This window comes from Mytilus galloprovincialis, unplaced genomic scaffold (genome assembly GCF_965363235.1).
Source record: "Mytilus galloprovincialis unplaced genomic scaffold, xbMytGall1.hap1.1 HAP1_SCAFFOLD_231, whole genome shotgun sequence".
Classification (NCBI taxonomy): Eukaryota; Metazoa; Mollusca; class Bivalvia; order Mytilida; family Mytilidae; genus Mytilus; species Mytilus galloprovincialis.
In genome coordinates this window covers 20,201-38,104 of record NW_027468153.1, presented here as the reverse complement: position 1 = coordinate 38,104, position 17,904 = coordinate 20,201, and the positions used below count along the sequence as shown (strand labels likewise).

Sequence of the window (17,904 nt, the reverse complement as noted above, 5' to 3'; positions counted from 1 at the left end):
ATAATCCTTAATGCAAGAAAATGTTTTCAAGAAATATGTTTTAAAATGATATCCTATATATGAGGTTGATACAAGACCATATCAAACTCAAAGTGGTATATTGACTTTCAATGTCAATTTATCCTTGTATCAACCCCCAACAAAATACAGTTGTTAAATTACTATTGTTAATTAGCCAGAAATAGAGCAGAAATTTATTTGATTGACTGTTTCAATATTGAGGTTTTATAATTTCTATATTTATATATCTACAGAAAAAACTATGCAATATCTCTTTTTCAATTTGCTGTTTTTGAGTATACTTTACAGTGGAACATGTGACTTTTTCTGAACATTAGATTAAGTAATATTATATATATATATATATAAACAAAAGCAAAAGTTTCATGCAAGTATACAATTCTTTAATTTTTTTTCGTCTTCTTAAATTTGAAGTTTCCTATAAAGACCATCAGCATAGTGTTTTAATTCTTCATAAAAGATATTCAAATGATGACTAGAAATTCTAATAAAATATATATTACCTACCAATAAATAACAGAAGAAACAAATACATTTTACTCAAGTCCACAATGAATTTATTTATCACTATGATATTCTTTACATTATCTGTTTATATAGATTACAACATAATTTCATTATAACATCTACCTAGAATCTACTTAAATCACCCGCAACAAAAAATACCCTTAAAACTGATTTATTTCGAGACAGAATTGAAATAATCACAAAGCATGACATAATAATGTGCTTAGTTTATTTAATATGTTTTCCAAATATATATATTAATAAGACCATACTGTAAAGTGGAAATTTTTCGTGAGGTGTTTATTTTTTTAATTTGTGATAATTACTCGTAAATATGACCTCACTTAAATATTACCCTACTAAAGATCAAAACCAGTTTGTAGAATGTGAAAACTCAAGTTTTTATGATCTGGTATAGCTCTAGTAATAGCAAAATTTAAAAAAGGCCAACATATACCACTTTACAATATATCTTTGTCATGAAAGAAATCACATCTAGAACCTCTTGTTATACTGTAAATACAAAAAAGTTCTGATGGTCCACTTGGACTCTAATTTCTGGGAATGTATTATTAATAAGATGTCTAATTTTACAGTAAATCTTATAATTGTGTGCTTTGATCTGGATGGGCCGCTGCCCCTGCTGATTTTTGTGTGTCTCTTGGATAATATTTTGCCAAAGTTGACTGTGGAATACGTTTTAACATTTCTTTTGGGAAAATACGCAACAATTGCCATCCAATATCTAGAGATTCAAAAATTGTTCTGTTTTCGTAATGACCTGCAATGACAAAAAAAAAGATAAATGTATTACTACAAATTCTAAAATTCATTTCTTCTTTTAAACAAGAAATATCTTGTCTATTTGTATATATTACAAAATAAGATTTACAGAAACAGTTTAGAGAATTTATAGATGATTGCAAATAACAAATTCTGGTTTGTATCCAACCTTGTAAACTATAGCTGTTTTGCATGATAAACTTCCACTATAAAATTACAAACTTTCTAGTAGTAATTTGGTGACAAAATAATGTACAAAATGCTTGATTTCAAGATAAATATAGTACTAAAATCAACAAAAGTTGCTTACACCAACGTCATTATTAAGACTTTGGTGGATAGTTGGCATTCCACATCTCCTTATGTTCATAATGAAAGTGAAAATGCATTCATTGTCAAGTATAAAAAAATCCATTTAAACCTTAACAATTTTATGATTCCCTTTGTTACCTCCCCTTACTTTGGATTAAGTTAGCAATTTGTTTCCATGAAAATACTATGACGTCTTCATACATGTCATAGCTCCTTTCATGCGTATTCATCAATTATGATAGATTATACAATAGTGTCAGAATTGTTCTGTTTCATACAGTGATCACAGAACTCTCCCCTTCTGTAATTTCCTCTAGAAATATAATTGAGCAAGACTATATTTTTACCATTTAGTTTGGTTTGAGAGGTGAAAAAAAAATTGAAACTTTAAAAGTTCTAGCGTGTCAAGTCAATATGTTATATGTCACTTACCCTGTGATATAAAATTCTTCTCAAATTTGGTTAAAAATTCTAAATACAACAAATCTTCTGGAGTTAAAGCCTCCTCTCCTACGACAGCCTTCATAGCTTGTACGTCTTTACCAATAGCATAACAAGCATACTGAAAAGGATTAATTAAAATACATATCGATAGAAATGTTGATTATTTTGCAATGAGCACATTTTTTAATGCTTTTTTTGAAGAAGAATGGACAATTTACAACCTTTCTCAAAAAGCATTCCAGTGTCGATTAAAAGCAATACATGCGTACAGAAAACTATAAATACATGTATGAGATGTTGAATGGGTGTTCTTTTTATTGTATAGTGTGTGATAACATTGTGTGAGGGAATTCGACGTTTGATGTACCACTGTTCACTCCAGTGCAATTTATGACAATACAACTGCATCAATCAGAATTATTTTTTTTGCAGTGTTTTAAGAAATGATTTTGCTTTGTTGTCGCGTATTATTTGTGAAACATTCAATGTTTTAAAAAGGCGAATTTTCTTTATAAAGTCAATGATTATGTTGACTTTTGAAGGCCAAACTTTCTACAGCCTTAAATACGCTAATGAAAGATCCAAAAACTATACCAATACATAACGACATGTTTATGAAATTATAACAAATCTATTGGTTAACAAATTTTTACTCGTTATTGCAAAATAATGAACTTAATATATCTGACATTTTCTCCCTACCCAGTTTACCCCTATACATTTTTATGATGTGGACTGGTCATTGTTATTGAATCGTAGGCAATTTGATTGGATTAAGTTGTTATTAGTTTACCTTCAAACTTGTTTATGCTTTTCATACATGACTATTGATTAATTAGAACGTGCATGAATGTGTACGGTAACTAAAATGACCTTCAAACTGGACACTGGACGAGTCAATATTATGTTTTATCAATGAAAGTTAAGGTATGAAAGGTAAGAATTGCCACTTATTCCATTTTCACAAAATTTTCGGAATATACAGTTGAAAGGTTATTTTTTAAAAGCCTATTGTGAAGAGTAAAGAGAAAGTTTACAAATAATACGTTTTGTTCTATTAAACAAGTCATTTTCGTAAGAGAAATACCGAAATATATTTTACGCACGACTACGGCAGGTAAAATTATTATTTATCATAATAAAAAAAAGCATTTTTCAGTCTCATTGGAATATGTTAATTACAATTAATCCCAAACTTAAGAAGTAAGTAACTAAAGTCAAAATATGTCCGATCTGCCTATTTCTGCACATCAAAAGTCAATACGATCGTTTTAAAGTCAATTTCGTCTACCTCACAAAATCTTGTTAGGCACTATAATACTCACTCAGTTACATTATTCTAAAGAATATAAACAATAATTTCTGAATTTACAGCATCATGAATCAAAGGATGAAACTGTCCAAGTTACAAACCCTAAAAAAAATTGTTTGACAAAAACACAAGGCATAATTACTGTATACATTCTGCAAATGGTACGCTGCTGATTAGACAAAACAAGAAATTTCTGTTACTTTTCTTTTCAAAATGCATACAACCCCATTAGGCAGAAATGAAATGACACTTCGGAGAAAAAAATATATATTTAAGGCGCAGTCTTTTTTAACTGGTATTTTAAACAGTTACTTACCAATTGATTAGAAACATCAGAGTGATCTTCTCTTGTCATGCCTTCTCCAATAGCTGACTTCATCAATCTGGATAGTGAAGGTAATACGTTGATTGGTGGATAGATCTGAAATGGTAAACATTAGTTTGGGATTTAAACTATAAGTTTAGCATTTTTTTCAAATGGCTATAACTAGTATCACATTATATTCTGTGAAATAGTTAATTGTTGATATCATTCTTTTTGTAAATATGTTTTCTAATTAAATACTGTTAGAATTGAATCACGCTTGATAAATAAATGACCTATCAAATCATGCTAAACACTGATAAATATATGTATATATTACATATGGTGCTACATTCTACTGTTTTCATTGGATATCACGATCATGTGTTTGAAAGGTTATTTCACTTATCCAAAGCCTTGTTTTATTTTTAAGTATATTGACGCTATGTTATGTTTCTATTTACATGTATACTGACGGTCAATATAAAATACAATCTTGCAAAATTAAGATTCATGACAACACTCATAACAAACAAAGAGGAAACGCCGCGGCAGAAAAGAAAATTTGCAAGTTTATCTGGAGATTTCAAGAGTTTCTTGTTAAATGCAGACACTAATATTACAAGAAAAATAATGCAACAAGCTTTGAAGTTGTTAAAAGAAAAAATATATATTTTCAATAACATGTTAAAATTTTTGCAAAATATAATTCAAAAATAGACAAAAATAACATTGAACGCCATTTTCTTAATCTCATGGATACAATTTTTTGTGAATTGCAAAATATTGTATTTTCCAGGATATTTGATTTCGTTATTTTGCCATAGTCTGCATACAAAAAACACTGCATTGAATTTTTAAATTTATGGTTTACCTTTACCAATGGAATCCATGAAGATTGGTGTCTTATAAATATTAATCTAAAGTATACATTAACAATTAGTTATTAGACAATAGAGATAACAAACCTGTCTATTATGTAATTGTCTGTCTACATAGATCTGTCCTTCTGTGATATAACCAGTTAAATCAGGAATAGGATGGGTAATATCTGTATAATTATAAATAGTAAACAATTAGTGTATTACCACAAACTGATCTTCATTGTGTTTGTTTGAGTTTAATTTTAGAACTGGTTTTTACAAAATTTTCATTTTTAAAAATTGTTCATAGGAATCTTCCATTTAGTTTATTTTTTTAAGCAATTTCAAATACACTGATCTATAAACTATGGTGTGTTGTTTATTTTGTTTATTTTTATTTTTGTCGGAATGAAGTACAGTATTTTCTGTCATCTATGAAAGTCTAGCAAACAAATCTTGTCTTTTTTTGCTATTTTTGTGTAACTCGTCAATAATAAAAAATACTCATTCACTACATTTCTTTTTAAAAATTGGAATAGTTGAAAATTTACTTTTCACTGACTTCTGGAAATCACAACTTTCAAGTGGCAAATGTGTTGTCTGTTTTTAGTGGTAAAACATTGATAAAAATTATCTTGCCAGTTGGTAAATGTGAAAGCAGGTATGAAATCTTTATTATGGTTTCTATATTTTTCCATGTTCCTTCTAATTTAATACTATTAATATTGTTGATAAACATCTGAAGGTCTCAAGTTATCTCCCTTGATATAACTGTAAACAATGATAAATAAACATGATAAATTACCATCGTTAGGCATAGTTAAGATAGGAATCTGTGTAATGGAACCATTACGTCCCTCAACACGACCAGCTCTTTCATAAATAGTAGCTAAATCTGTGTACATGTAACCTGGGAAACCACGACGACCTGGTACCTCTTCTCTGGCAGCTGATACCTGTAAAACACAAAATGATTGATTAAAATAAAACAACATAAGAACTTGTATACTAGTAACATAAAAATATTCTTCGTTTTTACATTTCATGAGCAAATTTTCATATTTTCATATTGAAAAGTTTATAAGCCTGGTATCTTTGATGAGTTTGTATCAAATTGATATATTTAACTTTTGTTCATTGATTTTTTTATGACATGAATAAACTTAAATTCATTAATGTTGAGTTCAAACTGAATGTAGAAAACCAACCTCTCTCAAAGCATCAGCATAAGAGCTCATGTCTGTTAAAATGACCAACACGTGTTTCTCACACTGGTAAGCTAAAAATTCTGCTGTTGTCAAAGCAATTCTAGGAGTGATGATACGTTCAATGCTGAAATAAGACAATAAAAAGTTTTAGTTATAGGCAACTGTAACAATTTCCATTGTTTGTCAAAATATCAAAAAGTATTATTTCCATTACCAACCTTTCAGTGTTTTTGTTTCAATGATTTGTTCTAATTTGAATACAGCTTTATTAAGTACTTACGTTGGATCATTAGCTAAGTTCAAGAAAAGACACACATTTTCCATAGAACCATTCTCTTCAAAGTCTTGTTTGAAAAATCGAGCAGTTTCCATATTGACCTAAAAGACATTGTACGAAATTTCAAAATTAAAAATAATCTCACAGTGTTTATAGATCATTTCTTTTTTTATTTCTATTGAATGACATCAACATTAGACATGTTAGAGACTGAAAATAAGTTTCATAAAAAAACTTCGTATCTATATTCTCACAATACTTGAAAAAGCAATTGGTGTTATCTCTACATTTCCATTTTCAGCTAAAATCAAGTAATGAGTTTGTATATCAGATGTAATACTTACACCCATAGCTGCAAACACAATAGCAAAGTTGTCATCGTGATCATCTAATACACTTTTCCCTGGAACTTTGACAAGACCACCCTGTCTACAAATCTGTGCAGCAATCTATAAAAGCCATTATAACAAATACACATCGTACTATGCAGCTAAATAAAGTTATAATAAGGAAAGTTTGCAAAATTTAACAACTTTAAACTTAGAACTGAAAGGCAAACTGATTGTCATATTTATAACTATATCAAATAATCATAGACTTGTAAATTTTCTTTGGAGTTTGAGTTGTCTCCCCCTCGAGCTCCTAAAGCCCAGAAATAAGAAAAAAATAATTATATTAAACTGTATTTGATTTCTTTTGCTTGTTTTCTGCTCAATTATATAACATTCAATTTTAAAAAAAATATTCCCTGTTCATTTCTGAATCTGTTAATTTACTTATAAATTACCCCTAACATTAAAAACAATGTCATAGAAAGCTATCAACGTGACTCTTACTTCATTGTGAGGTAAACCAGCAGCAGAGAAGATAGGAATTTTCTGTCCTCTGGCAATACTGTTCATACCATCTATAGCTGATATTCCTGTCTGGATCATTTCCTCTGGGTAAATACGAGACCAGGGATTGATAGGTTGTCCTAAAATAAAAATAAAAATAATATAGTATGAACAGTGATCATGGTTTCAAAATATGGGAAAATACAAGACCATGGATTCATAGTGTGTCCTAAAATATGTGTATAAAGTCAAAAATATAAATCATTTTATATGTTTAAATGTTTATAAATAGTTGTGCTTTTCCAACACGATTACATTATACATGCTGGTAGATTGTTTAGTTACTTCATATTCTTTCTTGATATTCTTAGGGATTTACTGATATTACTTACTTTACATATACCCTTAGTTGTGAATGTATACAAATTTTACTTAGGAAGCAGATTCACTAAAATTTGGAAGTGGTTACAGGGGGTTCAAAATAATAAGAATTGGGCTTTGACATTTTCTTCTTTTTATCTTGGGTAATGAGAAAAGCAGTTAAAAATCTAGTTTCATTGAATATGAATAGTGACTTTCTCAAATCATACTTTCATATAAAATCTGTTAAGATTCATGACCTTTGGGTCTATTTTAGAAAAAAGCATTCTGTAGTTTTCATTTTCATTATCTAATAAAACTAAAGATTTTTACCTTGAATATCCAAGAAGTCCTCTGCTAATACTGGTGGTCCTCTATCTATAGGTTTACCTGAACCATTGAATACACGACCTGAAAAAAACATGAAATAAAAACATATACATAAGAAATGTTTGTTCAATATCAAATAGCTTTACAGTCTCTGTTGTTAATTTTTATTTAATCTTTGAAATTCTAAGTTTCACCTCAAATGCTAGCTATAGGCTAAACAATTGTACATGTGTACTTTTAATATTTCTATATTAAGGTAAGGCTTCTGCATCAATATATTTCTCAGTAAAGCAATGTTATACTCCAATGTTATCAGTCTCACCCAACATGTCCTCTGATACGGGAGTTCTAAGAATATCTCCTGTAAATTCACATAATGTATGTTTGGCATCAATTCCAGAGGTTCCTTCAAATACCTACAAAATATAAGTAAAAAGGTTCAAAACTAATTTAAACACAGCTTTATGTAGATTCACATACATTGTGGAAAGAGCTAAAGTGGTAATGGTAGTTACACTGCCTCAGTATGTATAAATTCAAACCAGATATTCCTGATTATTTGGGACTAGGGTCACTGCCAATCTGGTGAAAAGGAGTGGCACATTTTTTAATAACTTTCCCATTTGGAAAACTTATAATTTTTCTAAAATAGACCCAAAGGTCATGAATTTTAGTAATGAACAAATCTTTAACCTTTATAACATCAATTGAACTATATTGATTTATTCCTAAAGTTCTGGAAGATTCATTTTTTCATATATTTCATTTTATTTGTATAACCAGATGCTCCGCAAGGCGCAGCTTTAAACGACCACAGAGGTTGAACCCTGAACAGTTGGGGCAAGTATGGACACAACATTCAAGCTGGATTCAGCTCTAAATTTGGATTGTGATTAAATAGTTGACACAGCATAGGTTTCTGACACAGAATGAATGTGGTCTAATAAACTTAAAATTTGTGTTTTGCCTTTGAGCAATTCACTATGTTGTTGAATATTAATCCTCTCAAAAAAATGTTTGAAGAAATTTTCTTTTTATTTATGAAATCTGAAATTTCAATTTTTGCGGTCGTATAAAAAACAGGATTTCTTCCTGTTAAATGATAGGCCGTGTCTTATAAATGACTTTTTTCATTTTAGAAATAGTTTCATAACCAGAGAATTGTATTCAATGTAAGAGGACAATTTACCTGAACAATGGCTTTAGAGCCAGACACTTCCAGAACTTAAGATAATTCACCTGAACAATGGCTTTAGAGCCAGACACTTCCAGAACTTTAGTAAGTTTACCAGAACAATGGCTTTAGAGCCAGACACTATAGTTTACCTGAACAATGGCTTTAGAGCCAGACACTATAGTTTACCTGAACAATGGCTTTAGAGCCTGACACTATAGTTTACCTGAACAATGGCTTTAGAGCCAGACACTATAGTTTACTTGAACAATGGCTTTAGGGCCAGACACTTCCAGAACTTAAGATAGTTTACCTGAACAATGGCTTTAGAGGCAGACACTTCCAGAACTTTAGATAGTTTATCTGAACAATGTCTTTACAACCAGACACTATAGTTTACCTGAACAATAGCTTTAGAGCCAGACACTTCCAGAACTTTAGATAGTTTTAAATGTACCTGAACAATGGCTTTAGAGCCAGACACTTCCAGAACTTTAGATAGTTTACCTGAACAATGGCTTTAGAGCCAGACACTTCCAGAACTTAAGATAGTTTACCTGAACAATGGCTTTAGAGCCAGACACTTCCAGAACTTGTCCACTTCTGACAGTTCCATCTGCTAACGTTAAATGTACAATTTCTGCAAACTTGGCAAACTGAAACAAAACAAAAATATTATTCATAGACTAAGAATGAATTGGTAGTCGGTAACTGTCAAAATACTTTCCCTTTACACCCTGTAGACACTTGCAATTATCATAATGTGTGACATATTGCAAATCATAAACACAACTAGTGTATATTTTGCTTTCAAAAATATGGTTTTAAAAGAAATCAAAAAGTATCTTAATAATTATTAATACAATACGTGCCACAGGAAGTTAAAATACCAATCAAACACATGCACATCCTGGATCCACAAAAAATCACTCCTTTTTTATCAAATATATATGTGTTTTTTCAAAGAAAAATATAATGAGATTACTCAAATGCCACAGTAATTCAAATTAGTCCACTTTAACTATATCTGTTTCTTAAGCATTTGCTGAACTTTTTTGAATAGCTTACCTTTACATCATCCAGGATAACCAAAGGTCCATTTACACCGGACACGGTTTTATATGCTGAAATAAATAAAATAAATAATCAGCACACATGTTACAGACCAACTACTGTCTTTTTCTGATAGTAAAAAAGAAACTGAATTTTAGATCAAAGGTGATCATGGTGATTGAGAGTAATCCCTAATGTGACACTGACCAAATGCAAGCCCAACAACACATGTACAATGATGTATGTCCACATTTTGAATTTTTTTATCCAATAGACACAATGTTAAATTATATTTAGCTCAACATCATAACCTTCATTTTATCCAAATATATAGCATAAGAGGTGTTAATAATTTTACCTCTGACATTATAACTTATAAGTTGCAAAGTATACATCAAGATCAGGGTTTAAGTCTCTAGGATAAAGCATGGTTCATAATCATAGTTAAATTATAATAACATGATATGTTATCTTTGTAAATATATATGCAAGTCATTTGGGTAAAACAAATTAACTATCTTCCTTTTGTGTCATCTTAATCATGTTAATAGGGAGTCAACTTTTTAAAAGTCAGATGAACTTTTAATCACATACCAAAAGAAAAGAAAAATCAAGCTTCTCAATGAGCAAAACTTGTGTTTGTCAAACTGCTACACATCCATGAAATTATTCCTGTAAATTGTATGGTTCAAAATTCTTGAAATTTTCATACTTTTTGTCAACAAATCAATGAAAATATTTTGCCAAAATTTATGAAAGTTTAATGAGCCAAATCTATTATAGTCAAAATGTTGGGTTCCCTCTAAATTGCAAATTTTAAAATGTATATCAAAAGCACATCATTTTTCGATGTATGCCAAGTGCAAAGAAAGGAACTATGAAAACCACAATTTTCTTTGGCATCATACTTGTCATAGGTAATGTAATGTCATAAAAGTATTCATGATATACAGAATACAAATCTAGATATTTTCCGCTAGTTCTAGTTGACCTTCTGTGCTATAGCCAATGAATTGGTTTTCCTGGAAAAGGGGGTATAATACTATTAATTGGTAATGTCAGGAATGTGTTACACATTCTTGATTGCCATTCAAATGATGAAATCAAATAAAACAGTGATTGATTGTTGGTTGCTTATCTGATCCAGCTTCAAATATTTCATGCATGTTCAGGATGATCAAATTAAAGACATTTCTCAAACAGAAAGGTACTGTCATTTAAATCGTGAATTTAATGTTATTGACTTAATCACATATTTCACACTGCACTGCACATCATTTGCACATGAATACAATTCAAAAAGAAACTTGTCTAATGACAAGATATTTTTTAGCACCGGAAATTAATGAAATTCAATCTAGAATAAATCATTGAATCTGTTTCCTATCATCCATCACTCCTACCATCAAAATACCAAGTCAGTGAGAGAAAAACAGTCAATAAATTTCTAAACAAGTCAGGAAACAATCACTAATTAATGGTCTGTCATGATTGTATGGTTGTTCTAACAAAACATAAACTGTCCAATCAATAGGACAGAAATCAATGGATGCTGTACTGGGATCAATATTCCTTGTCTGTATTTAAGTCTATACAACTATTTGCTTGATTCATAATCAATAGCTTGGGAGTAAAGAGAACTCAATTTGCATGCAACTGTCACATGTACATGATGTAGAAAGACAGCATTGGAAAAGTCAATGTTTAAATAAAGATGTGACCATTTTGTCTTCATTTTAAAGTCTAAAATCACAACCAAAATAAAATGCAATACTGTAACTTAAACATGAGCACGTTAAACATGTACAGTAATTACTGCATAACAAAAAGATTAATAAATACTTTTATTAATTTATAGAACCGTTCTGTTTTTGTTTTGTAAACTCTGAAGGCTCTAAAGAGCCTGTGTCACTAACCTACTTACAAAATGTATTCCACAATGACCACTTTTTGGTAAATCATCGTGATTAAAGAGGCAATAACTCTTTGAACTTACAATGCCATATTTAATTTATAGATCTTGTCTTGCTGATCATTTTTGCTTTTTAAAGGTTCTATGGTAACAAGAGTGCACACGCTGAAATGTCTCACCTTCTTTACTAATCATTGATATTACGGTGATAGTCCTAAATATAAAGCTTTATTTCAACTGTCACATACATGTAAACCTGACATTAACCAAAAAACTAAACATTGACCAATGAGCCATGAAAATGTGGTCAAGGTCAGATGAACCAAGCCAGGCAGACTTGTACAGCTAACAATTTTTCATACAACAAATAGTTGACCTTTTGCTTATATTTTAAGAAAATCAGACCAAAACACAAAAACTTAAAACTGAGCAATGAACCATGAAAATGAGGTCAAGGTCAAATAAAACCTGCATGACTAACATACAGATCATAAAATATGTCCATACACCAAATATAGTTGACCTATTGCATATAGTATTAGAAAAAAAGACAAAAACTCAAACCACTGAACCATGAAAATGAGGTCAAGGTCAGAAGACACCTTCCAGCTAGACATGTACACCTTACAAACTTTTCAGAGCTGGTTCGTTACAACTTAGAGTTGAAACAGGTCAATATGCTAGACCACCAGAACCTCAACAAGACCGTTTAAGCAAAAAAAAATATACATATGTCTGTTTAAGGTTACATGCTTTAAAAAAATAGGGTAGGTAGGTCGGTATTTTCAATTTATTTTCTTTTTTGTGACATGATTTTGAGTGTGTGGTTTCGTCTTGTTGTGGTCAGAGTTGATCATGGGCAGAGTTTACCTGTAGTTTTAATGATTGGATTATTTCCCTTTGTTATTGATTGGAAAAAAATTACGGCAAAATGTTTATTTCATCACACGAGTCGCGAATTTCCTTTAAACAGCTATCATATTCATGATTATGAACATTGGGATGTATCAGGCAACACTGTTTTTACTTTCAACACGAGTTCAGTTTATTTTTCACTTTACGACGGAAATAATATTGCTTAGGGTTGGCGCTTAAAATAGGCTCGAATTTTTTTGGCCTGGTGTATTTTTTGTGATAGTGGCCAAATTGAAGACGAAAAACACTTTGTTTTTAATTGTTGTTTTTACTCTGATATCAGACATGAATTATATGCCAAAGCCTGTCTTTTAAATGTTGATTTTGAGTATTAATGTGATATTGAAAAACTTCGTTATCTAATGTGTAATGAGAATATGGTTCCTCTTTTAGCTTGTTCCCTTTATTATATGTTTTATCAACGAAAACATGTCATCAAGAAACTATATATATTTTAGCTTTTTTAATTTACGAAATAATTTTTAAACATGTTAAATGTAACAAATTTGTCCTTTTATGTATGTATTAGATGTTTGTTTTAATGATAGTGTCTCATAAGTTGTTTTCGGCTGGCATCCTTTTACTAAATGTTTGGTTCTTATGACTTTATGTGTGTATATATATATAGATACTGTAATAGATGGTAACACTTTAATAAAATAAATCTTATCTTATCTTATTTAACAATCATTACATACACCAAATATAGTAGAGCTATTGCATACAGTATAAAAAAAACCCAGACCAAAACACAAAAACTTAACTATGACCACTGAACCATGAAAATGAGATCAAGGTCAGATCCTCTAAAATATAAAGCTTTTAAGAAGTTAGCTAACACCACCGTAAAAACCAATGGATCAAATATCCCTATTTCGAGCTTTCTTTTTTTATGCTGAAAGACATAATCATGATACATATAAATTTTCACCACCATTATCCAGATCACTATCCCTATGTCAAGCTTTCTGCAAGTAAAGTTGCAGGCTCGACAAAAATGTTCTGAATTTTAGAGAGCATAGATATTGTAATACTGATCATTTTTGCAGTTTATATGTTTAGCAGTTTTCAAAATGACAGAATAAGAATGTAAAACATATGAATGAAGAAATAATTCATGAGCAATAACTCCAAGACTAGTCCAGGTTAAAAGATCTTGTGTACTGGTCATTTTGCAATTTAAACTTTTAAGATACATGTAGCATCTATATTTTTTAGTCAAAATATGGATATTTTAGGATAACTACAATATAGGTGTCAGAACTTGTATTACCATGATTACATCAATAGTTGGAAGGCTTAAGATAGACCAAGGATAAAAATATCTGTTTTCAAATTTCACTTCAATTATTTTCAGGGTACATTCCTCATGTTCCTGATTAATAAAGGATGGTTTCCTTTTTATAAAACCAGGAATCACAGCATAAACATAATAAATGAAATTGTGCATTGTACCTTAAATACATTTTTGAACGTTTCGTATGAAGTTTTATTTTTTTTCAAGAAAATTGTAGACAGATTTTGATGAAAAGATATCCAAACTGTGACAAAAATACCTTCATATGTTTGTCAAACGAAATGCAAATAGTAATCATTTGAGAAGTTTTAAATCATAATGTGAACTGTCCAGAGAAAACAATTTTGTTCAATTCACAAAACTACAAAATCACCTTGAAGTCGTTTGAGAAATATTGAAATTCCAATGCTCACTGACTGATTTTAGTGGGGAAAATGGTCAATTATGAACATGATGAATCATTGATAATTATGAGATTATTAAATGAATATTAAATAATAAATAAATGGATAAGTGACCAATACGATGGCTATACATGTAAGCGGATCACCTGTTAATCACAACTTACAGCAGGGATCTCCATGGATGAAAATTGAACCATGGAGGAACTTTCACCATTACAAACCGTGTCTACGCTGTACAGTGTAGCGCGATCGGAAGTATTTTATCCCTCCATACAAGGAATGGTGAACATGCTAATTCATTGCTTATTTAAATTATATTTATTTGAATTTTCATTATAGAATTAGAAGTATCAATATGTTCATTTATTGCCGTTTTTAACCATTCAAATGCCAAGTCTTCATAGTCCCCCCTTAGTCGAGAATGACCAAAGGTGTCATGAAGGTCCCCATGTAGATTTCTTGTATTTTTGGTAATTGTTATGGGGGTTAAAAATCATATGATGTGGAGCTTATTTTTCGTGGACACTGTCAAATTCAGAACCCATTACCGGTATGGCTGATTTGCAGCAACAGCAAAACGATTCGTACGGGTTATGTAAAAGGTTAAAGAGATTTGTAAAGCAAATGAAAAGGTTTTTAATGACTTTATCTGACAAATTGATGCTGTGCAACATGCATCTTTCGAGTCTGAATAGAAACCGGAAACGCGGATGTATCAATTTGATTGTAATATACGAAATGAATTCGGAATTACGCTACGATATTTCTTTACAGGAAATATTTGTAAGTTTTTACTTTTAAACTTTTAAAGTCATTCTAAATTATTGTTACAGCAGTACTCGAGTAATTTGTGATGAAATAATATTTACTGTTTTGCGTCTTATTTTGTACTTCTTAAAAAAGGGGGATGCTGATTGCGTAAGTCAAAATAAAGCACGTGTTCGACTTGTTAAACTGTTTTCTTTGTAACTGGATTATTAATTTATTTATTTAATCTAAATTATCATAATCATTAGCTAAACTTAGTTGATTAATTCGACAAATGGATCGTCTATCCTCAGATAGTATTCTCCTGTCTGGTTTGTTGATCTACCTGTACAAGCTCAGGTACAAGTGATTAGCGATCTTAATCCGGATATCCCTCAGGCGTTAGAACTGTGTTAGATTATAACATAAAAAGCCTAAGGGTTATGCAATTACATGCATTTGATTATAATTGATAAAACAAATGGCGACAGGCTACAAAAATGATGAAGTTTTGAACGATGGCGGAAGACAATTTAACGATGGCGCAAGACAATTTAACGATGGGGCGAGTCATTTGACGATGGGGCGAGTCATTTGATGATGGCGCAAGACATTTGAACGATGGCGGCCATGGAGATCCCTGCTTACAGTATATTTTTTTTACTTCTTCAAGTAACTAAAAACTTGTGCAAGTACAAATGTAGTACCCCTGACTGACTTATAAAACCTGCTGTAAATGTTAATTAGCTAAGGGTCATAAACTTCTCAGAAACATGGATTCAAGTAGATTTATAGAATTTTTATCAAAATAATACCACAATAAAGCCATGACTTGCGAAAAAAGGACTGAGAGTCTTATGTACAGGGAATCATAACTAGAGGCTCTCAAGAGCCGGTGTCACTCACATGTATTTACTGATGCTTTCAAATTGGAAATCATGTAAAATAAGGTTAAAATCATAATTCACAGTATTAGATAAAATTAGAAACAATAATACATGTATATCTAAGATAATAGCAAAAATCTGCCAAATTTCTGTAAAAATTACTAACTCATTGGCAGCAACCCAACAATGGGTTGTCAGATTTGTCTGAAAATTTCAGGGCAGATAGATGTTGACCTTATGAACAATTTTAACCTGTCATTTTTGCTCTAAATGCTTTGGTTTCATAGATATAAGCCAAATTATACATTTTACTTCATGTTCTATTTTTAGGCATGGTGGCCATCTTGGTTAGTTGGCCGGGTCACCAGACACATTTTCATAACAAAATACCCCAATGATGATTGTGGCCAAGTTTGGTTAAATTTGACCCCGTATGGACCGTAGTTTCAGAGGAGAAGATTTTTGTAAAAGTTACGGACCATGACCATGGACAACAAGTGATGAGGAATTTGGGTTGGCATACAGCCCTGTGAAAACTATGCAGCTGGAACACTAAGAGCTGTGGCATCACACAAGTTTTCTAAGAAGCTGTCCCTGGATTCATTAGTCACATGTCAGAATATTCCACACTACGGCTGCAGAGTCTTTCGAATTCCCTTACTAGGAAGAAGTAGTATGCAAATTCCAGGGTGTCCCCTATACTCTACACTAGTATTCTAACAGTTATTCCCAAGGTCCCTCAAACATGAAGCACTGACTCTCCACTAATAAATGGTTTGGTGCATTTAGTTCATGAATTTCTGGACCAAATGACCAGTATCAGTGTAGGTGTATTGTAGAAATTTATGGAATACTTAGAATAATGTATAATACACCTTATCGCTATTTGTCTGCTATTACTGGAGATCACACAGGTTCCCGTAAAATTTTGACGTCATCAAACAAAATATCTGACGCCACAATGGAAAAGTGATTGTTGTATGCGTCAAAAGTTAAAGCGGCCGGGTCAGGGGGGATTGGATAAGGTGTATAGACTGCTTAAACACTGACTGGACCAGTAAGGCTTGAACAAATCTGGACCAAATGACCACTGAGGTCCAAAAAAACTTTGGAACCTCTGCTCCACATGTAAAAAAAAACATTTTCTATACAAATGATTTATACATGTATATGACAGATAAAATATTTGCCGGTTACATGTTGAAGCCAGAAAACAAATAGTAATAAGTGGGTTGTTTTGAATGACATTCTTACTTATCCTAGGTTGAGAGATGTAGTCTCTTGTAACTGCAAGTTGATTTATCTTTCGTGCAGCAACATCATTTAATGGTCCGTTGAAAGAACTCATGTCAATAGTTTTCGCCATGTTGACCAATATTTTCAACGGTCATGTGATATCACGAGGAAGTGCTCATCAATCCTTGGTCTGATCAAGGGTACCATAAAATAAATATTTTGAAAAATACATTTTATCTCAATATTCACATCTATTTTGAACTTATATCTCTGGTCTCACTGTGGAATGATTTATGCTATTACAATGCAATTCCTTAATAAGGACGAAAGGAAGCATTTATCCTAAGAAAATTGCGCATTGAAAAGGGGTACAATTATTAAAACCGGATCCCGAACAAACAGCTAATATTTCCGGATAATTAGGCTATAAGGATTTTGTAAAAATAGTTTAAATCATTACAAGTATAATGATGTCTTCCCCCACATTAACATGATATTACATCAGATAAATAAATACATAGTATGTATGACACAATATCAAATCAAAGGTTAAATGAATAAAATTACAAAGATTCAAAGCATACTATTGACTTAATTTTTGGTCTGAAATATCTACCCTTTTTAATCAAAAGAGGGTGGGAACTAATTTCTAATTTTGTAAGATTTCTTGTTAGAAATACATATATTAATGAGGGGGCATTAATAACATGAATAACTACGTA

The 17,904-nt window shown here is 31.0% G+C and overlaps 1 protein-coding gene across 2 annotated transcripts; it reads right to left on the bottom strand.

Moving 5' to 3' along the window:
• Positions 1–742: 742 nt before the first annotated feature.
• On the bottom strand, positions 743–17,351 carry LOC143061124 (V-type proton ATPase subunit B). 2 transcript variants are annotated; one of them, XM_076233680.1, is made up of 14 exons: positions 17,201–17,351; positions 9,800–9,855; positions 9,289–9,387; positions 7,880–7,973; positions 7,561–7,638; positions 6,868–7,007; positions 6,376–6,480; positions 6,035–6,132; positions 5,755–5,878; positions 5,352–5,502; positions 4,652–4,734; positions 3,696–3,800; positions 2,056–2,185; positions 743–1,309 (listed from the first exon to the last, which is right to left on the bottom strand). In XM_076233680.1, the coding sequence occupies exons 1-14, from the start codon at positions 17,310–17,312 to the stop codon at positions 1,131–1,133; spliced, it is 1,554 nt and encodes a 517-aa protein (XP_076089795.1). In that variant the 5' UTR covers positions 17,313–17,351; the 3' UTR covers positions 743–1,130. The 2 variants fall into 2 exon arrangements, with proteins under 2 accessions (XP_076089795.1, XP_076089796.1); XM_076233681.1 differs by lacking the exons at positions 9,289–9,387; positions 9,800–9,855; positions 17,201–17,351 and adding an exon at positions 8,747–8,778.
• Positions 17,352–17,904: the final 553 nt, after the last annotated feature.